This window comes from Somniosus microcephalus, chromosome 20 (assembly GCF_052327205.1).
Source record: "Somniosus microcephalus isolate GS21.2 chromosome 20, FLI_Smic_1.0, whole genome shotgun sequence".
Lineage (NCBI taxonomy): Eukaryota > Metazoa > Chordata > Chondrichthyes > Squaliformes > Somniosidae > Somniosus > Somniosus microcephalus.
In genome coordinates, this window is record NC_141006.1 from 39,969,388 (window position 1) to 39,993,196 (window position 23,809).

General features: G+C 43.9%; 1 protein-coding gene across 4 annotated transcripts in view; it reads right to left on the bottom strand.

Annotated features, from left to right (window-relative positions):
- Positions 1 to 23,809, bottom strand: part of LOC147103139 (uncharacterized) — a 106,222-nt gene that overhangs the window by 51,665 nt on the left and 30,748 nt on the right. For all 4 annotated transcript variants that reach the window (XM_085962474.1, XM_085962475.1, XM_085962476.1 and 1 more), the window contains exons 3-7: positions 21,013 to 21,093; positions 18,696 to 18,805; positions 16,785 to 16,877; positions 14,722 to 14,887; positions 7,828 to 8,009 (exon numbers count right to left, since the gene is read on the bottom strand). In XM_085962474.1, the coding sequence (XP_085818600.1) occupies positions 7,828 to 8,009; positions 14,722 to 14,887; positions 16,785 to 16,877; positions 18,696 to 18,805; positions 21,013 to 21,093 (632 nt within the window). The remainder of the gene's footprint in view (positions 1 to 7,827; positions 8,010 to 14,721; positions 14,888 to 16,784; positions 16,878 to 18,695; positions 18,806 to 21,012; positions 21,094 to 23,809) is intronic.

The window sequence follows — 23,809 nt, forward strand, 5'->3', positions numbered from 1 at the left end:
ACTGTCTACTGCATACTCACACTGTCTACTGTACTCACACTGCCTACTGTATACTCACTGCCTACTGTATACTCACACTGTCTAATCTATACTCACTGCCTACTGTATCCTCACACTGTCTAATCTATACTCACACTGCCTACTGTGTACTCACACTGTCTACTGTATATTCACACTGCCCACTGTATACTTACACTGCCTACTGTATACTCACACTGCCTACTTTATACTCACACTGTCTACTGTATACTTACACTGCGTACTGTATACTCACACTGCCTACTTTATACTCACACTGTCTACTGTATACTCACATTGCTTACTGCAGACTCACACTGCCTACTGTATCCTCACACTCTCTACTGTATATTCACTGCCTACTGTATACTCACACTGTCTACTGTATACTCACACTGCTTACTGTATACTCACACTGCCTACTGTATACTCACATTGCCTACTGTATACTCACACTGTCTACAGTATACTCACACTGCCTACTGTATCCTCACACTGCCTACTATATACTCACACTGCCTACTGTATACTCACGCTGCCTACTGAATACTCACACTGCCTACTGTATATTCACTGCCTACTGTATATTCACTGCCTACTGTATACTCACACTGCCTACTGTATCCTCACACTGCTTAGTGTATTCTCACTGCCTATTGTATCCTCACTGCCCACTGTATACTCAGACTGCCTACTGTATACTCACACTGCCAACTGTATACTCAAACTGCATAATATACTCACACTGCCTACTGTATCCTCATACTGCCTACTGTATACTCACTGCCTACTGTATACTCACTGTCTACTGTATATTCACACTGTCTACTGTATCCTCATACTGTCTACTGCATACTCACACTGTCTACTGTACTCACACTGCCTACTGTATACTCACTGCCTACTGTATACTCACTGTCTAAACTATACACACTGTCTAATGTATCCTCACAGTGTCTAATCTGTACTCACTCTGCCGACGGTATACTCACACTGCCTACTCTATCCTCACACTGTCTAATCTATACTCACACTGCCTACTGTATACTCACTGCCTACTGTATACTCACACTGTCTAATCTATACTCACTGTCTGCTGTATCCTCACAGTGTCTAATCTGTACTCACTCTGCCCACTGTTTACTCACACTGCCTACTGTATACTCACACTGCCTACTTTATACTCACACTGTCTACTGTATACCCACACTGTCTACTGTATACTCACACTGCCTATTTTATCCTCACGCTGCCTACTGTACTCACACTGCCTACTGTATACTCACACTGTCTACTTTATCCTCACTGCCTACTGTATGCTCACTACCTACTGTATCCTCACTGCCCATTGTATCTTCACACTGCCTACTGTATACTCACACTGTCTACTGTATCCTCACTGCCCACTGTATAATCACACTGCCTACTTTATACTCACACTGTCTACTGTATACTCACACTGTCTACTGTATCCTCACTGCCTACTGTATACTCACACTGCCCACTGTTTCCCCACACTGCCTACTGTATACTCACACTGCCTACTGTATACTCACACTGCCTACTGTATCCTCACTGCGCACTGTATACTCACACAGCCTACTGAATACTCACATTGCCGACTGTATACTCACACTGTCTACTGTACACTCACTGCCTACTGTATACTCAAACTGTCTACTGTATACTCTCACTGCCTACTCTACTCACACTGCCTACTGTATCCTCACACTGTCTAATCTATACTCACACTGCCTACAGTACTCACACTGCCTACTGTACTGACACTGCCTACTGTATACTCACACTGCCTACTGTATACTCACACTGCCTACTGTATCCTCACACTGTCTACTGTATCCTCACACTGTCTACTGTATACTCACACTGCCTACTGTATCCTCACACTGTCTACTGTATATTCACACTGCCTACTGTATACTCACACTGCCTACTGCATACTCATACTGTCTACTTTATACTCACACTGCCTACAGTATACTCTCACGGTCTACTGTATATTCACACTGCCTACTGAATACTCACACTGCCTACTGTATACTCACATTGCCTACTGTATACTCACACTGCCTAATGTATCCTCATACTGTCTAGTGCATACTCACACTGCCTACTGTATACTCACACTGTCTACTGTATATTCACACTGCCTAGTGTATACTCACACTGCCTACTGTATATTCACACTGCCTACTGTATACTCACACTGCCTAATGTATCCTCACACTGTCTACTGTATACTCACACTGACCACTGTATACTCACACTGCCTACTGTATCCTCACACTGCCTACTGTATACTCACTGCCTACTGTATACTCAAACTGTCTACTGTATACTCACTGCCTACTGTATCCTCACACTGTCTAATCTATACTCACTGCCTACTGTACTCACACTGCCTACTGTACTCACACTGCCTACTGTATACTCACACTGCCTACTGTATACTCACACTGCCTACTGTGTCCTCACATTGCCTACTGTATCTCACACTGTCTACTGTATACTCACACTGCCTACTGTATCCTCACACTGTCTACTGTATATTCACACTGCCTACTGTATACTCACACTGCCTACTGTATACTCACACTGCTTAATGTATCCTCATACTGTCTACTTTATACTCACACTGCCTACTGTATCCTCACATTGCCTACTGTATCTCACACTGTCTACTGTATACTCACACTGCCTACTGTATCCTCACACTGTCTACTGTATACTCACACTGTCTACTGTATATTCACACTGCCTACTGAATACTCACACTGCCTACTGTATCCTCACACTGTCTACTGTATACTCACACAGACTACTGTATACTCACACTGCCTACTGTATCCTCACACTGCCTACTCTATCCTCACACTGCCTACTGTATACTCACATTGCCTACTGCATACTCACACTGTCTACTGTATACTCACACTGTCCACTGTATTTCTCACTGCCTACTGTATACTCACGTTGCCTACTGTATACTCACACTGCCTACTGTATCCTCACACTGGCTACTGTATATTCACACTGCCGACTGTATACTCACACTGCCTACTGTATACTCACACTGCCTAATGTATCCTCATACTGTCTACTGCATACTCACACTGCCTACTGTATACTCACACTGTCTACTGTATATTCACACTGCCTACTGTATACTCACTGCCTACTGTATCCTCACACTGCTTACTGTATACTCACACTGCCTACTGTATCCTCATTCTGTCTAGTGTATACTCACACTGCCTACTGTATATTCACACTGCCTACTGTATACTCACACTGCCTAATGTATCCTCAGACTGTCTACTGTATACTCACACTGACCACTGTATACTCACACTGTCTACTTTATCCTCACTGCCTACTGTATACTCACACTGCCTACTGAATACTCACATTGCCATCTGTATACTCACACTGTCTACTGTATACTCACCGCCTACTGTATACTCAAACTGTCTACTGTATACTCACACTGCCTACTGTACTCACTGCCTACTGTATCCTCACAATGTCTAATCTATACTCACACTGCCTACTGTACTCACACTGCCTACTGTACTCACACTGCCTACTGTATACTCACACTGCCTACTGTATACTCACACTGCCTACTGTATCCTCACATTGCCTACTGTATCTCACGCTGTCTACTGTATACTCACACTGCCTACTGTATCCTCACACTGTCTACTGTATATTCACACTGCCTACTGTATACTCACACTGCCTACTGTAGACTCACACTGCTTAATGTATCCTCACACTGTCTACTGTATACTCACACTGTCTACTGTATATTCACACTGCCTACTGTATCCTCACACTGTCTACTGTATATTCACACTGCCTACTGTATACTCACACTGCCTACTGTAGACTCACACTGCTTAATGTATCCTCACACTGTCTACAGTATACTCACACTGTCTACTGTATACTCACACTGCCTACTGTATACTCACACTGTCTACTGTATATTCACACTGCGTACTGTATACTCACACTGCCTACTGTAGACTCACACTGCTTAATGTATCCTCACACTGTCTACTGTATACTCACACTGACTACTGTATACTCACACTGCCTACTGTATCCTCACACTGCCTACTCTATCCTCACACTGCCTACTGTATACTCACATTGCCTACTGCATACTCACACTGTCTACTGTATACTCACACTGTCCACTGTATTTCTCACTGTCTACTGTATACTCACGTTGCCTACTGTATCCTCACACTGTCTACTGTATACTCACACTGCCTACTGTATCCTCACACTGGCTACTGTATATTCACACTGCCGACTGTATACTCACACTGCCTACTGTATACTCACACTGCCTAATGTATCCTCATACTGTCTACTGCATATTCACACTGCCTACTGTATACTCACTGCCTACTGTATCCTCACACTGCTTACTGTATACTCACACTGCCTACTGTTTATTCACTGCCTACGGTATACTCACACTGCCTACTGTATCCTCACACTGCTTAGTGTATTCTCACTGCCTACTGTATACTCACACTGCCTATTGTATCCTCGCTGCCCACTGTATACTCACACTGCCTACTGTATCCTCACACTGCCTACTGTATACTCACTGCCTACTGTATACTCACACTGTCTATTGTATTCTCACACTGCCTACTGTATACTGACGCTGCCTACTGTATACTTACTGCCTACTGTATACTCACACTGCCTACTGTATCCTCACACTGTCTACTGTATCCTCACACTGTCTACTGCATACTCACACTGTCTACTGCATACTCACACTGTCTACTCTATCCTCACACTGTCTAATCTATACTCACACTGCCTACTGTAAACTCACTGCCTACTGTATACTCACACGGTCTACTGCATACTCACACTGTCTACTGTACTCACACTGCCTACTGTATACTCACTGCCTACTGTATACTCACACTGTCTAATCTATACTCACTGCCTACTGTATCCTCACACTGTCTAATCTTTTCTCACACTGCCTACTGTGTACTCACACTGTCTACTGTATATTCACACTGCCCACTGTATACTTACACTGCCTACTGTATACTCACACTGCCTACTTTATACTCACACTGTCTACTGTATACTCACACTGCCCACTCTATACTTACACTGCGTACTGTATACTCACACTGCCTACTTTATACTCACACTGTCTACTGTATACTCACATTGCTTACTGTAGACTCACACTGCCTACTGTATCCTCACACTGTCTACTGTATATTCACTGCCTACTGTATACTCACACTGTCTACTGTACACTCACACTGCTTACTGTATACTCACACTGCCTACTGTATACTCACATTGCCTACTGTATACTCACACTGCCTACTTTATACTCACACTGTCTACTGTATACTCACATTGCTTACTGTAGACTCACACTGCCTACTGTATCCTCACACTGTCTACTGTATATTCACTGCCTACTGTATACTCACACTGTCTACTGTACACTCACACTGCTTACTGTATACTCACACTGCCTACTGTATACTCACATTGCCTACTGTATACTCACACTGTCTACAGTATTCTCACACTGCCTACTGTATCCTCACACTGCCTACTATATACTCACACTGCCTACTGTATACTCACGCTGCCTACTGAATACTCACACTGCCTACTATATACTCACACTGCCTACTGTATACTCACACTGCCTACTATATACTCACACTGCCTACTGTATATTCACTGCCTACTGTATATTCACTGCCTACTGTATACTCACTGCCTACTGTATCCTCACACTGCTTAGTGTATTCTCACTGCCTATTGTATCCTCACTGCCCACTGTATACTCAGACTGCCTACTGTATCCTCACACTGTCTACTGTATACTCACACTGCCAACTGTATACTCAAACTGCATAATATACTCACACTGCCTACTGTATCCTCACACTGCCTACTGTATACTCACTGCCTACTGTATACTCACTGTCTACTGTATATTCACACTGTCTACTGTATCCTCACACTGTCTACTGCATACTCACACTGTCTACTGTACTCACACTGCCTACTGTATACTCACTGCCTACTGTATACTCACTGTCTAAACTATACACACTGTCTACTGTATCCTCACAGTGTCTAATCTGTACTCACTCTGCCTACGGTATACTCACACTGCCTACTCTATCCTCACACTGTCTAATCTATACTCACACTGCCTACTGTATACTCACTGCCTACTGTATACTCACACTGTCTAATCTATACTCACTGTCTACTGTATACTCACACTGTCTAATCTATACTCACTGTCTACTGTATCCTCACAGTGTCTAATCTGTACTCACTCTTCCCACTGTTTACTCACACTGCCTACTGTATACTCACACTGCCTACTTTATACTCACACTGTCTACTGTATACCCACACTGCCCACTGTATACTCACACTGCCTACTGTATCCTCACACTGTCTACTGTATCCTCACACTGTCTACTGTATACTCACTGCCTACTGTATACTCACACTGTCTACTGTACACTCACACTGCTTACTGTATACTCACACGGTCCACTGTATACTCACTGCCTAATGTATACTCACACTGCCTACTGTATCCTCACATGGTCCACTGTATACTCACACTGTCTACTGTATCCTCACACTGCCTACTGTATACTCACACTGTGTACTGTATACACAGTGTCTACTGTATACTCACACTGCCTACTGCATCCTCACACTGCCTACTGCATCCTCACACTGCCTACTGTATACTCAGTGTCTACTGTATACTCACAGACTACTGTATGCTCACATTGCCTACTTTATACTCACACTGCCTACTGTATACTCAGTGTCTACTGTATACTCAGTGTCTACTGTATACTCACACTGTCGTCTGTATCCTCACACTGTCTACTGTATACTCACACTACCTACTGTAATCACACTGCCTACTGTATCCTCACACTGTCTAATCTATACTCACACTGCCTACTATATACTCACTGCCTACTGTATACTCACACTGTCTACTGTATACTCACTGCCTACTCTATCCTCACACTGCCTACTGTATACTCACACTGCCTACGGTATCCTCACACTGCCTACTGTATACTCACACTGCCTACTGTATCCTCACACTGCCTACTGTATCCTCACACAGTCTACTGTATCCTCACTGCCTACTGTATACTCACACCGCCTACTGTATCCTCACTGCCCACTATATACTCACCCTGCCTACTGTATACTCACGCTGCCTACTGTATACGCATACTGTCTACTGTATACTCACTGCCTACTGTATACGCACACTGCCTACTGTATCCTCACACTGCCTACTGTATACTCACTGCCTACTGTATCCTCACACTGCCTACTGTATACTCACACTGCCTACTGTATACTCACACTGTCTGCTTTATCCTCACACTGCCTACTGTATCCTCACACTGCCTACTGTACTCACACTGTTTACTGTATACTCACACTGTCTACTGTATACTCACTGCCTTCTGTATCCTCACACTGCCTACTGTATACTCACTCTGCCTACTGTATACTCACACTGCTTACTGTATACTCACTGCCTACTGTATACTCGCACTGCCTACTGTATACTCACACTGCCTACTGTAGACTCACACTGTCTACTGTATACTCACACTGCCTACTGTAGACTCACACTGCCTACTCTATACTCACATTGTCTACTATATACTCACACTGCTTACTGTATACTCACACTGCCTCCTGTATACTCACACTGCCTATTGTTGTAGGGGTGGTTGTTGGTGTTGTTGTTGGTGTTGTTGTTGGTGTTGTTGTTGGTGTCGTTGTCGGTGTCGTTGTTGGTGTCGTTGTTTGTGTTGCTGTTGTTGGCATTGTAGTTGGCATTGTAGTTTCAGTAGAAGTTTCTGTCGGTTGATAGGTTGTCAGAGGCATATCTAAAGTGGAAAAAAGAGAGGTGTGATTTAATTCCATGAATCAACACAACATACTGATTAACTGATCACAAGATCTAAAGGTAATATTCTTAAGTCTGCTTGTTTTCCAAATCAGAGTCATTGTTAGTGTTGCAAGAAAGAACTGAAAATGGTTTGGTAAGATTAAGTTTAATAGATCTCTGTTATGTCCAGGAGATAACTTTGATTATAACACGAATGCCTACTTTATGTTAAAGGAAGAGTTTCATCATTGGTAGGAAGATATATTAAAGTAAAAATCCAGAAGTATTGCCAATAACAAAACTGCATTGCTTCTTAAAGCCAGTCTCCACCCTGGGCCGATAATTCCCCCATGTGGCACTGTCAGTGCCGGTGCTCCGTATGCCTGTACTGGAAAGAGCTGATCTTGCCCGAAAGCACAATGTTGGCTCATTTGAATATTATTCTGGTGTGCCAGGTATATTGGTTGTGACATGCAGGGGGCATGGGGCTGGAATGTCAGGTGCCAGCAGTATTCAAGTCAGTCAAGGGCTGCTGATCTCCATAGAGTGTCAGCAGTATTCCTGGCATGGGAAGGGGTGAACAATGGCATTGTTGGTGGGGAATACGAGGCAAAGGTGCCATTAGAGGCAAGGTGGAACCAAGCAGGAAAGTTTTTAAATTAGGTTCTCCCTAGGAGCTCCTTCTTAAAATCATATAAACAAATGACCATTATGTTTCCCACATGCAATTTGAAAAACTCCACGAATGCTTCAATAAAGAAAACAAACCATAGATGCTTGTTGCCCCGAGCTCTGGAATTCCCTCCCTAAACCTCTCCGCCTCTCTTTCCTCCTTGAAGACGCTCCTTAAAACCTACCTCTTTGACCAAGCTTTAGGTCACCAGTCCTAATATCTCCTTTATGTGGTTCAGTGTCAAATTTGTTTGATGACGCTCCTGTGAAGCGCCTTGGGACGTTTTACTACATTAAAGGTGCTGTATAAATGCAAGTTGTTGTTGTTTCTTCATTTCAAAACTAAGAGCGATTTAAATAATAGTTAAATAACAGTTATGATTAGGAGCACCAAAGAGCTGCAACACATTAGTTGGGTGTGATTTTATGTGTGCAATTCGCACAGGATGTGTTTGTTGTACACTGTGCCATCACTTGGCAGCACCAGGTGAAGACTAGGTACAGCTCCACACAGAGACGGGAGGTGAATTAAGATGGACAGTTACCCAGATACTCTTGCATATAGCAGGTGCTTCAGCTAAATGGAATCAGAGAACACGACTGAACCCTCACTCTGAGCGCAAGAATATCGATGGCCTGTAATTTCCGATAGGAGGCTTCCTGCGTGCGGAGGCCTCCTAGCGGGAAAAAATCTACGCCCTTACCTGAGGGCTCCCGAGGTGCGGCCATTTCCGATCCTGGGCCTCTCCACAGTCGAAATGCGCAGGGCCCACGTATCCCATCGGCGCAAGCGTCCCTGGGATCACGTGGGCCAGGCGAGCCAATGGGAGAAGGGAATCTCCCTTCACACTTTTGACAGATAGACCTGTCAAATATATGAATGGAGATCACCCCAAAAACACATCAAAACATTAAATACATTTTGAAAAAACCACCACGTTTTAAAAATGAGTTCTGGAAAAAAAAATTAAAGTTTTTTATGGGGCTAAAAATAAACTTACCTTTTTTAAAAGTATTTTAAAATTATAAATGAATGCAAAAAATTTTTTTTTTTACTTTTTTAAACTTATGCTGGCAAAAGCAGGCCTTGCGCTTTTACCAGGCATAAGATTTTTAAGGGATTTCAGCGGGCGGAGGTTCTGCAGAAAGCGGAACTCTCCGCCCGCAGAGGCCCTTCTCCAGGGCAGGCGGAGGATCTGTCAAGAGGATTCTTGACCGATCGGAAATGCCGGTTTTCAGCACATGCGCTTGGTATGCCTGAAACCAGCATTTCCGATGTCCCTACGGGCCGATATGTTTTTACATTGCTTTTGGTTTTAATAAAGACAAATTAATGTAGAAAGGATTGGCTTGAATTGTGTTCTCAAAAACCCTTCTCGATATTGCTGATAAGAAAAGCTTTTGAAACACAGGCTTTCATCACGGCAGGGTGGAGTATGAGTGCATACCTCAAAAGGGTTCTTTCCAACAGGGCTATGGTTTAGGAGGGCAAAAATAGACAGTAACAGTGTGTAAAGAGGACCCTCTCATCTTTGTTTGGCAAACTTTTTGAAACAAATGGGTGGTTGTAAAACATGAGATAGGGCTGCATCCAGCAGGAAGAGAACCATAAACCAAAAGAGTGTCAGACAGATGCCATGTTTGTACTTAGTTAGAAAAAAGGAAGGAAAGAAAGTCGCAATCAAGACCCTGGGCTGTGAACAGGCTTGGAGAAGCCATATTCACCATTTCTCATTAAATCTACGCACAGTAAACTTTTGACGCTGGGCTAACGTGCGCGATTCTGTATGGTTGGTTAGGGTGTTTAAGATGAATGTTTTGTCGATAATAAATGAAGTGAATTATCAAACATATTACTGTCTCTAGTTGTACAAACCTATTTAAAGGATAAGGAAGGAATTATCCAACATTGAACATACCTCTTAATGCGGAATCAAAGAATCTAATTGCAGGGGATATGGTAGGTACAATGAACAGAGATTTAAAGGAGGCTATATCTATGCAGAATGAAAAATCAGCAGTAGAGTTCCTCAAAGTTGACCTCAAAAGTTGGAGAATCTATGTAGATCTGGTTATAAAAGGGCCAAGCAAACACTCTCCCATTGGTAGGGATGGGCAATTTTATCATTCAGCAAGGCTATTGGAAAGCCACACAACAGAGAGTGATGTGGTTTGCATGTTCCCAGCTGAAAGATTGTTACTTTTAGTTCTGTTGCAATTTTTGCAAAAGTAGCAAAGACCCTCCAGACCCTTCAGGTGGTGTCACTCGATGCAACATCTCCAGTTCCATGGAACTTCACCTGGACGTACCAAATGTTTGAAATAATGGGTAAGAGCTGGGCATTCATTCCTAATCAAACAAAACGTTGGATGACAGTGTAGATAAATACTGAAAAGGAGAAAGCCGCTGGCTTGTTGTTTTGAATATTTGGCAGCTATCATCTGTCTTCCAAGAGGAAATGCTGACAAAATGCATCAAGAGCACAATGACAACTTCCTGGCACAGGCGACACAAGTTTGATTCTAGTATGAATTAACATTTATAACAGCTGAGATAAAAAGTTGTTTGTGACAATTTAGGGGACATGATCCAGAATATGTTGAAACATAGAACCATAGAAGATAGGAGCAGGAGCAGGCCATTCGGCCCCTCGAGCCTGCCCCGCCATTCAATGCGACCATGGCTGATCATCCAAATTCAGTACCCTGTCCCTGCCTTCTCCCCATATCCCTTGATCCCTTTAGCCTTAAGAAATATATCTAACTCCTTCTTGAATATATTTAATGAATTGGCCTCCACTGCCTTCTGTGGTAGAGAATTCCATAGGTTCACCACTATCTGGGTGAAGAAATTCCTCCTCATCTCTGTCCTAAATGGCTTACCCCTTATCCTTAGACTGTGACCCCTGGTTCTGGACTCCCCCCGCCATCGGGAACATCCTTACTGCATCTAGTCTGTCTAGTCTTGTTAGAATTTTATAAGTTTCAATGAGATCCCCTCTCATTCTTCTAAACTCCAGCGAGTATAAGCCCAATCGACCCAATCTCTCCTCATACGTCATTCCTGCCATCCCAGGTATCAGTCTGGTGAATCTTTGCTGCACTCCCTCCATGGCAAGAACATCCTTCCTCAGATAAGGCGACCAAAACTGCACACAATAGTCAAGGTGTGGTCTCACCAAGGCCCTGTACAACTGCAGCAAGACATCCTTGTTCCTGTACTCGAACCCTCTCGCTACGAAGGCCAACATGCCATTTGCCTTCTTAACCGCCTGCTGCACCTGCATGCTTACCTTCAGCGACTGGTGCACAAGGACACCCAGGTCTCGTTGCACTTCCCCTTCTCCCAATCTATTGCCGTTCAGATAATGATCTGCCTTCCTGTTTTTGCCACCAAAGTGGATAACCTCGCATTTATCCACATTATGCTGCATCTGCCATGCTTCTGCCCAATCACCCAACCTGTCCAAATCATACTAGAGTTTCTCGGCATCCTCCTCACAGCACACACGCCCACCCAGCTTTGTGTCGTCTGCAAACTTGGAGATATTACATCTAGTTCCCTCGTCTAGATCATTTATATATATTGTGAATGGCTGGGGTCCTAGGACCAATCCCTGCGGTACCCCACTAGTCACTGCCTGCCACTCGGAAAAAGAGCTGTTTATTCCAACTCTTTGCTTCTTGTCTGCCAACCAGTTCTCTATCCAAGTCAGTACCTTGCCCCCAATCCCATGTGCCTTAACTTTACATGCTAATCTCTTATGCGGGACCTTATCGAAAGCCTTCTGAAAGTCCAAATACACCACATCCACTGGTTCTCCCTTATCTATTCTACCAGTTACATCCTCAAAAAATTCCAGTAGATTAGTCAAGCATGATTTACCTTTTGTAAATCCATGTTGACTTTGTCCGATCCTGTCACTGTTTTCCAAGTGCTCTGCTATTACATCTTTTATAATGGACTCTAGCACTTTCCCCACTACCGATGTCAGGCTTACCGGTCTATAATTCCCCATTTTCTCTCTACCACCTTTTTTGAATAGTGGGGTAACATTAGCTACCCTACCCTCCAATCCATGGGAACTGTTCCAGAGTCTATCGAATTTTGGAAGATGACCAGCAATGCATCTACTATTTCTAAAGCCACTTCCTTAAGTACCCTAGGATGTAGATTATCAGATCCTGGGGATTTATCGGCCTTTAATCCCATCAATTTCCCTAACACCATTTCCCTACAAATACTGATTTCTTTCAGTTCCTCCCTCTCATTAGACCCTATGTTCCCTGACATCTCTGGGAGGTTATTTGTGTCCTCCTTTGTGAAGACAGAACCAAAGTATGTAGTTAATTGGACTGCCATTTCTTTGTTCCCCATTATAATTCCCCTGATTCTGACCACAAGGGACCTACGCTTGACTTCACCAATCTTTTTCTCTTCACATATCTATAAAAGCTTTTACAGTCAGTTTTTATGTTCCCTGCAGGCTTACTCTCATACTCTATTTCCCCCCTCTTAATTAATTCCTTTGTCCTCCTTTGCTGAATCCTAAACTGCTCCCAATCCTCAGGTTTACTGCTTTTTCTGGCCAATTTATATGTCCTCTCCTTGCATCTTATGCTATCCCTAATTTCCCTTGTTAGCCACGGTTGAGTCACCTTTTTTGTTTTATTTTTATGCCAAACAGGGATGAACAAATTCTGTAGTTCATCCATGCGATCTTTGAATGTTTGCCATTGCCTATCCACCGTCAACCCTTTGAGTAACATTCCCCAATCAATCCTACCCAACTCGCGCCTCATACCATCATAGTTTCCTTTATTTAAATTCAGGACCCTAGTCTCTGAGTCAACTACTTCACTCTCCATCTTAATGAAGAATTCTATCATATTATGATCACTCCGACCCAAGGGGCCTCGCACAACAAGGTTGCTAATTAATCCTTTCTCATTACATAATACCCAGTCTAAGATGGCCTGATCTCTAGTTTGTTCCTCGACATATTGGTCCAGGAAACCATCCCGTATACACTCCAGGAATTCCTCCTCCACAGTATTGTTACTAATTTGGTTACTAATTTGATTCCAATCTTGTCTAAAAACATTGTGAAGGCAATGACATCCAGCTTCAAATCTTTCAATGGTGATGTTAAATTGTGCTCCAGATAGAAGTCATCAGGAACAAATGGATATGATGCTGAACTTCATGAGGATAACAGGCTCAGTGGTGTGATGATTTGTGTATAAACGCTTAAGAGAAAATGGTAGGATATTCACTACAACCCCTAACATCACCCTGGATGACTGTCGGAGTCATCAATGTAATAGTGCAACAATACAAAAAGTCATTAACTGAATGTGCGAACAAGGATTTTCCAAATGAATCGTTGAGATTCAATGTACTTTGTGCCCGTCATTGTCTTAGCACTATTATTGTAGGTGCTGAAAAATCATTACACTGAGCAACTTTGCAAATTTATCTATTTTCCAGCTTTTATACGTCACCGGAATGTTCCTCGTAGTCATGTAAAGGTGATGGTCAAATTCCAGTCTTGCCTTCAATGGGAATACAAAATGAATGTGCTCAAGGTTATAAGATTCCAGATAGCACTGGGGTCATTGGTGTATTCCTATCTGACCTCACTAATGCTGGGTATTGCTGACCTCATTAATGCTGGGTATTACTGACCTCACTAATGCTGGGTATTGCTGACCTCACTAATGCTGGGTATTGCTGACCTCATTAATGCTGGGTATTGCTGACCTCACTAATGCTGGGTATTACTGCCAGGACCAAAGTGAGGGGCAAGGGTTGTGACACAGGTAAATAATGGAAGATAACATTATAGAGGTACCGGGTACAACAAGGTTATTTTGCTGCCTATCGCTATCTTATGAACAATGGATACAACCTCATACCCAATTTCAGGCCATGTTATGTGGGGCCACTCAGATCATTGCAGTTGTTTCTGTGGGATTACACCGCATGTTTTCAAATAAGAATTCTGTAAATCAATGCAAAAAGATATCTGTACCACCTTCGCCGGGTAATTCTTGAATTTCGCCATTCAGCATCAGGCAGAGAGTTGTATTGCAGCACTCCATTGTACACATAGTCAGTGAGGTATTCCTACAGATGTTGGCTGTGCCTGCACAGCTGTTGCTACAACCTGCCCAGTATGAGGTGTTGGAGGAACGGTAGAGCTGTGAAATAAAACGGACGTTAATTAGGAGCAAGATTTGAGAAGTGTGTTGAAAGAGGTGCGATTTTCAGTAACACTACACAAGCAATTAAATGAACATTAAAGGGATAGCTCTGCCAAAGCTCCAGTTTGCCAAATAATCCATTGACCACTTTAATGAGCCAACTAGCCAGCATTTTCTACCTTCTGAATGGATGCTGTCTTCTTGAAATAGTGGGGGAGACTTTAACTCCCTCTGTCCAGTAGAAACGGGGTGCGAGCAGTGTTAAAATGGAGGTGGTAGACATACCGCCCTGTTCCCGCTCTGTGGTTATTGCTCCCGGGACCTTCCACTGGGTGGCCCCGACTTGAATCAGGTAGGAGCCTCATTAATCGATTCAAATTGGGGTCCTATGACGTACATAGGGCCCTGATACCCCATAAACGCTCTCCTCAGTAAAACCTGTCAGAACAGGTAAGTGCTCGAACAAGTCCTGTCTTTAGTCATCACTTTTGATCTAGTTTCTTTACATTTGTTGTCCCAGGTTCTGACTTCCCCTATTATTTTTGCCCAAATGATCTAACCATAAATGTAATAATCTGGACATTGTTGCAGTTCAACAGCGTGTAATAGGTCAGTGAGTGAACGAGGTGCTAGTGAGGAACCGGAAGAGAACTGATATATGGCAGCGTGAACTGTTGTTGGGTCTCCATTCCACAAAAAGTGAAGTATTTTGTTGCAACTTTCTTGACAATAACTATAGTGACGATATTTCTTTTCAAAGATGCCATAGAAAAAACTCACATTCCCTATCAAGGACTTTTGGAATTAGGAATAACAATGCACGCAGGATCAGTAGCACGAGTTCAGGGCCTTGTGTTTTAATCATATAAAGGGGCATTTTGCAAAAGGCAGTTAATATCTCCTTCGGTCAGAAATTTGGGATGCTGTTGGAAACACATTTCTCCTCACGTCTGGTGGTCGAGAAAGGCGCTATATAAATGCAAGTCTTTCTTTTCTCAAGAGTTTTTATGGCTGACTTTGGTCAGCTGTTGACATTGTGATTGCATCAGGAGCTAGCGGTGTTACAAAGATCAGTCATGTTCCCTCGCCACGTGTCCTGTGAGATATGGTCAAACTGGCTCTCAATAGTGAAGCAGATTCAAGTGATTGTGATACCTGACATTAAAACTAATACACATTATTACTCTATAAGAACTCTGAAATAATGCAGCATCCTGTACAGCCGTTTTGTCACTCACCAGGTTCCTATGCTTTGTCATTCAAAAATACTTGACTGGCATAACTTAATCTAAATAAATGCTTTAGATAATTTTTTCCATTTTTGCCTGAAATTAGGTATTCCATAATGATGAGTAAATATTTTATGGCATAGAATGCTGATTAATTGCCTTACACGACGGGACTTTGAAACTGTTTTTTCCAGAATTCCTCCTTTTCTCATCTCCCGAAAATAGTTCCACAAGTGCCAGCAGCTCTCTGGCATCTCACTCAACTGACAATTAGTCAGATGTCAGCAACGCCAGTGAGTACCAAGAGGCTATTTGACCACAGAAGGCACCATAGTCAAGCTCAGTCTCGACTACACGTGCATATTTTCCAGCAGAAATCACCGGAAAGCCACCAAGAGCAGGAACCCTGGCTGAATTCTGGGCTGCCTCATCTGCAGACACAAAGACCAGTTGCATTGCCAGTGGTTCTGGTCTGGCTGAGATCAGTAAGCTCAGCACAGATCAGGAAGCAAGCCTGGGAGCATTATGCTCTCAGTGGTTTAGTACTACACCATAGGGTGCCTATGGCTGCTGAGCTAACCGTGTCCTTCTTATGAAGATTGCGTACCAGTTTTCTCCAGCTTCTTGACTGGAAAGATTTTTTTGAACAAATCAAATGAACCTACCTCACAGTACATGTGAGTCTCAGGGCATTCCTCCCAGCTGTTATAATTCTCATAGCAGTCGGTTCCTGAACAGTTAAATGTCTGGCAGGAGAACTGTAAACAATTCCAAGAAAAGTATTTATTAAAATCAATCTTTAGCTTTGATGTCATTTAATTCACAACTAATATCTACCACTGTTATTTCATTGTGATAATAGATTATTGGTAGAGATGTTGGTCTGATCATGAATGTAAGCAATAAACACCATAAAGACCTTTTATGATCCCAGAGGTCCTTGCCTAATAATGCTTGTGGCAATGGGGAAATGTCTGCCCGTATTCCACACAGTATTTTTCAAAGCCTTTTCAGCTTTCTTTGTAAATTCTTGGATGACTTCCCTGACTCTAAAATCCTCTAACTCACTAGTTAAGTGTCACCTGTGAATTTAACTACCTTGCATCTGTTTTACAGGCATAAGAACAGGTGCCCGAGCAAGCAATATGGCGGGTGGTGGGTGGTGTGTGCTCCCACTTTCCATGCCAGAAGTGTGCTTTCCACCATATTGGTAAAGGCTGAAGTGTAGGTGTCCAAGGTCCATGCCTGGAAGCAGGCATTAGGCCCTTGCATATGCAAATATGGGGCCCAAAGACTGTTTCAGGACCCCTTCCCAAAATTGGACTGCCTGAACACTGCCGGCGCCAGACCAGATGCGTTCAGGATAATTAAACCTAACCAGCAGTTCTTAAAGGGACTGTAGGAGGTTGCCAGGCAAAAAGGTATGTTTTTAAAAAAATTACTTAATGAATGTGTAGCAGGAGTGCTCCTCGCAGCTCCATAGCAGTCCCAAAGACCGTTGCTAGTTCCTGCTCAGCCCTTTCTGATCACCTCTCCCTCTCTCTGCCCCAGGATCTACCTGAGGGCTGTTGCCAGCGACGCAGTGGGCCAAAATTTAAATCCGCAATTGCCAGCGAGCTGCCTCGGGTCTCATTTAAATGTGGCCCGAGGCCCAATGTCGACTGTGCCTCAGGCCTATCCAGCACAGGGATCGGTCCCTCTGCCCAATTTCACCCTTGAAGTGTCTGAGCACAGATCTGTGGGACATCCCATTCAATATGTTCTCCTCCACCCCCCTCCCATTGCAACCAAGAACCTCTTACCACTATACTCTGCTCCCTTCCTTTTAATCAGTTACTAGTTCATGTACATGCCTTATTCTTGGCACCCAGGCCCCGACTTTATCATAGGGCAGGATCACTCTGTGAGGGGGAGGGGGGCCTGGGCGAGCAAAAAGCTCACATGTTGAGGCCTGGGAAGATTTTAACTTCCAGGCCTCTTTTTCTTATCCAGGCTCCGACTCCCACCCGAACCCAACATAAATCATTGCCTGGCCGGCGGGAGCTAATATTCCGGCGGAAGTAGGCCTCCGCGCAGGAACATTCGCCGCCGCCCGGCAGTCAGTAAGTGGTGCGTGGTGTGCAGGGGGCAATCGTGGGAGGGAAGCCCAGGGTAAGGGGCAATCCTGCTCCTCCCGGCCCACAAGGAAACCTAAAAATTGTTTTTGAAAACTTGCCTTACTGGGCCTCTTCTGGCCCACGAACCTGCTCCTGGCAGGTTTGGCCTGGTGCGGAAGCCACTTCTACTCCCCTGCTCAGACCCCTGGTTAAAATATCAGATCAGGCCCCAGTGACATCATCAGAACCTAATCAGCGTATTAAAGAGGACTCCACTGGTCAGATTGGGGCAGCAAAGGAGTGGGTAATTTCCCCACTCCATTTTAACTGCCCCCCCCTGCACTCCAGCCTGGTTTCCACTAGGCAGGGGAATTAAAATCAGGGCCCCACTGACACAGATTGTAAAGGACTGTAGATGAGATATCTCTTCATTACAATCTGTATTTTGTAGCATTGAGTGTTAAACTGAAAATAACTTACATTAGCTGGAAATTCAGTTGTACTCATCATATTTCCATAAGATTCTGTCCAGGTCATGTTATATTCAGATGAATTAGAAGTCATATTCCAGTAGGATAGCGTTGTATTGACTACAATAAAAGAAATGAATTAAACATACTTCATTTTATACAAATTTATAAATGCATTTTCCTCCACTGTAATGCTCCCTTTGAGTGATGCTTACTGGCACACATTATGAAGCATCACTGTTTATTTATCATTGCCTCAGACGGTTTGATCATGAGGAGAGACGTGCCCTGAAACGTTATCTCTGTTTCTCTCTCCACAGATGCTGCCTGACCTGCTGAGTGTTTCCAGCATTTTCTGTTTTTATTTCAGATTTCCAGCATCCGCGATATTTTGCTTTTGCAGACGCACTTTCTACTTCACTTGTAAGGTTGAAATGGTCTGGACCGTTTGCCGCAGCCACTCCATAATGAACCAACCTATGGTACCAGCTAGGGGTTGTCCTGACTGGTTTCCTTCCTCTGAGCTAAGACTGTTGCTACCATGAAACGGTCTAAACTCACTGGGGTAGATCTTGACTTTGTACGATAGTGTAGAACGGGTGATAGCGAGACAGGCAGCCTGTTTTACTTCTCTCCCCATTTTTATTTCCGTTGACTTCAAACGGGAATGGGAAGAGGTGTAAAGCGGGACCAGCTATTACCCGTTTTACACGATCGCAAAAGATTTACCCCATTCAGTGAAGGACGGACAAGTCTGAATGGCTGGGATTGGAGCCTCTGGTCAGGGATTGGTGCTCTACTTCTACAGCCATTGGACAGCCCTCTGTTACTGTATTTTTTTAGTACTTGACCAATTATAACTTTCTATTTCAAAACCGTATCTTGGCATATTCTAACTCACTGGAAGAAGTGTAGATTGAAAATTCCGTTAGTCACTATGTGTGACATTATTGTAAATAGAAAGACACTGAAGGGTGTGGAGGGACAGAGAGACTTGGGGGGAGAAATTGAGTTGTGCCCCCTTTGGGGCGTTAACTTCGCTGGGGTGCTAAAAGCACCCCCGCAGCCGAAATTGAGTGATAGCGCCCCAAGAGGGAAGTGGGGTGCTACTAGAAACACCCCGTCTCCCTCTTGGGTTGCTGCGAGGGAATATCACGGCACGTCGCGCCGCGGTATTGCAGGCCTTCCTCCCCTTCTTAAAGGGGCGGGGCCTTGCACAGCATGACCCGAGGCCCAGCTGGGCCACCGAGGATCAGAGTGCCAGCAAAAGAGCCCGGCACTCAAGAGAAGTGCCGGGCTCATGGAGTGCACCTGGCACTCTGCGAGGGGCGGGGTGGGTGGGTCAGGAGGCCGGGGACGGGAGCGGAGGCAGGTGCTGGCAGCAACAAAAATGGCCGCCTGGCACCTCACCTTTAAATAGCGCCACCCCGGCCGCAGGTAGGCTCCCCTGACCCCGTCGGACATAGCGTCCGGCGGTAAGTCAGGGGGCGCTACCGAAGATCATGGCCGGGGCACGAGTGGGGCGCTGCACACGGCGCGGGGCACTAACGGTTAGCGCCGCCGCTAACCTCCCGCTGAATTTCGTGGGAGGCATTCACGGCGCCGTGCCCAGGCGCTAGTTGCTTTGCGCCCCGTTAGCGCCCTCTTAGGGTCCGAGGCCCGGGAAACCCAGAAGGCCAAGGTTAAACCTGGAAGACAGGTTAAATCTGCGGCACACAGCCTCGGTATAATATTTAAATAGCCGACCTGCCTCCTGGGAGTGGGTTGGTGACCACCTATGGTCCCGCTTCTGTTAAAACCGGAAGTGGGCGGGTTGGAGGCGGGCTGATGTTGGTTTTTAAATTTTCACATTCCGCCCGACCCAAATCCATCCAGTTTTGGGGTTTAAAATGAACCCATAAGGTTCAAAGACTTGGATGATGTCCGCTTTTCAATCTTGTTTTTCCCACTGAAAACAATTTCAACTCTGCGAGTCTCTTCCCATAACCCCGAGTTTAAAATCTGGCATCCTTGTGTGTTGGCTCCAAACTGTTCCTTAAGTATTAAAAGGCTGTTTGAATGCATGATGCTCCAAATTGAATTTGCTGCTCACTGAGAAACCAGATCATGCTGTTTAAAGAAATTAGACATAAACATTCATAGGTTCTCCATTCTGTTGACAGTGCAGTGCTCAGCATAACATGAAGAACCAGACCTCTTGGGCATATTGCTCCATGCACAGTTCCTTATGCTACACTTTCAACAGAGGGGAGAAAATAAATGAGACTCCATGCTAAAATATTTCAGGAAGGGCCAAATGTTTACAATTCATTTTCCAAGTGCTTTACCTTGATTTTCAGGTTCGCTGGTGGTGGATTCATACTTTTCCATCGCATTGCTGGATATCGCAATACAAAGCAGGAGCAAGCCTGTAGGAGAAAACACGAAGCTAAACACCAAAAATCATTATAATATTATAAACAATATAATATAATATTACATAGGATATACGGCACAGAAACAGGCCATTCGGCCCAGCCAGTCCATAACAGCATTTATGCTCCACTCGAGCCTCTTCCTGCCTTTCCTCATCTAACTCTATCAGTATAACCCTCTATTCCCTTCTCCCTCATACGTTTGTCTAGCCTCCCCATAAATGCATCTATACTATTCGCTTCAACCACTCCCTGTGGTAGCGAGTTCCACATTCTCACCACTCTTTGGGTAGAGAAGTTTCTTCTGAAATCCCTATTGGATTTTTTGGTGACTATCTAATATTGATGGCCTCTAGTTATGCTCTTCCTCACAAGTGGAAACATTTTCTCTGTATCCACTCTACCAAAACCTTTCATAATTTTAAAGACCTTTATTAGGTCACCTCTCAGCCTTCTATGTATATATAATATATACAATATAATATAATAAACTATAATGCAATATAAAGAACATAATATGGTCTTTTACTTACTGTACTATTCATAACTATAGTAAAACACTCAAAAGATTTATATTGCGCAACTTACATATAAAAGTTAGCAGCAAAATTACAACAAAACATTTTAAAAGTTGGCAATGTAATGCTTTGTTAAGGAGATGAGATGGGCATAAGGAAGTTAGTGATTGTGTTCAGCAAACCCTTTTTTTTTCCAAACACAGATGTTGCATAAGAAATAGTTCAGGAAATTAAAGTTTGTAAGCAGTAGTCATGTGATTTCTGGGAGAGTTGTTTTCCTGCACCCAGTACAAACCGGGCAATTAGGACTGTGTGGTGTCTCGAGGCCAGTTTCTGCAGCAGGCTCAAGCAAATACTGTGGCAATCGTGTTTAGGGCTGGTGAATGTCCCGATACTGTATAAAAACTGTGTTTTGTTTAGAAAAATCGGCTATGTTAGACTTTTTTGACAAGCAGCTTATTGTGGGCAGCCTTTCGCCCGCGTTTCAATGTTGCGCTTAGCCCACTTTTAATAACAGCTGTATAACACCTATCCGCCTCAACTAACTTATCACCTGACAGGTGTCGCAACTAGCTGTTAAGTGGCAGCTAACTGAACTGGTACACGGCCAGGAGTTTCCGCTCGATTGCGCTGGGTTTCTTCGCCACAATTCACCTGATAGCGGCATAACCGGCGCAAGAAAAAAATCGCGGCATTTTAAGCATAAATTGTGCTCAGCACTTACTCGAGTTTCCGTGATCTTTCACGCTAGTTTTAAAACCATCACGCTGCAAAGCAGGCCCCGCACACAAAAATGGCCACCTCCCCAGGGTGAACTAATCACCATTGGGAGTTTCCGCTAATTGCTCTCGTTTGCGGGCCTTCGAGACAAGGACAAGGACACTAACAGGAGCGTTTCGAAAGGTTGTGAATGAATTTCTTTTTTCAATTTACTAAGAAACTGACTACTGTACCCTAATCGAACTAGAAAATTGTTTTGTATATTTTTTTTAAGTCACTTTCAGTTGTTTGAAATCGGGTTACTCACGGGTGGTGGATTGACACTGATTTAAAATGCTTATTTTTTGTGATAAACCCATTTTCAGCTGTGTTAATCAAACTGCACCAAGTTACCACACTTAAATACATCAAGGAACATTTTTGAAAGCAAAATTAAAAAAAAGAAATTCACATTTTAAAACGCTGCCCAATTGCATTGGTTCATCGGCGATATGCAAATGAGTTTGAGCAGAAACTCGGGGGGGGAGGGGGAGAAAAAAACACTTTCAAAACGGGCGCAATTTTGGGCGGATCTTGTGCCGGAACCGCCGATTGCGCCCAAAGCAGAAACTCTACCCTGTAGTTATTTATATTTAAAGTTATATTAAAATTATATTCCAGAGATGAGGGGGTTGACGTATGAGGAAAGGTTGAATAGGTTGGGACTCTACTCATTGGAGTTCAGAAGAATGAGAGGCGATCTTATCGAAACATATAAGATTGTGAGGGGGCTTGATCGGGTGGATGCGGTGAGGATGTTTCCACTGATGGGTGAGATTAGAACTAGGGGGCATAATCTTAGAATAAGGGGCTGCCCTTCAAAACTGAGATGAGGAGAAACTTCTTCACTCAGAGGGTAGTAAATCTATGGAATTTGCTACCCCAGAGAGCTGCGGAAGCTGCAACATTAAATACATTTAAAATGGAGATAGACATTTTCCTAGCAGATAAGGGAATTAGGGGTTACGGGGAGAGGGCAGGGAAGTGGACGTGAGTCTAGATTCAGATCAGCCATGATCCTATTGAATGGCGGAGCAGGCCCGAGGGGCCGTATGGCCTACTCTTGCTCCTATTTCTTATGTTCTTATGTTCTTATGTTCAAACGCGGTGGTGGAGGTGGGGGCGGGGTGCATTTCTCTGGGGTCTTCAGATGAGATGTTAAACCGAGACCCCCGTCTGCCCCCTCAGGTGGACAATAAAGATCCCATGGCACTATTCAAAGAAGAGCAGGGGAGTTCTCCCCGGTGTTCTGGCCAATATTAATCCCTCAACTAACAGCTAAAACAGATGATCTGATCATTTATTTGATTGCTGTTTGTGGGAGCTTGCTGTGCGCAAATTGGCTGCCGCGTTTCCTACATTACGACAGTGACCACACTTCAAAAAGCACTTCATTGGTTGTAAAGCGCTTTGGGACATCCTGAGTTTGTGAA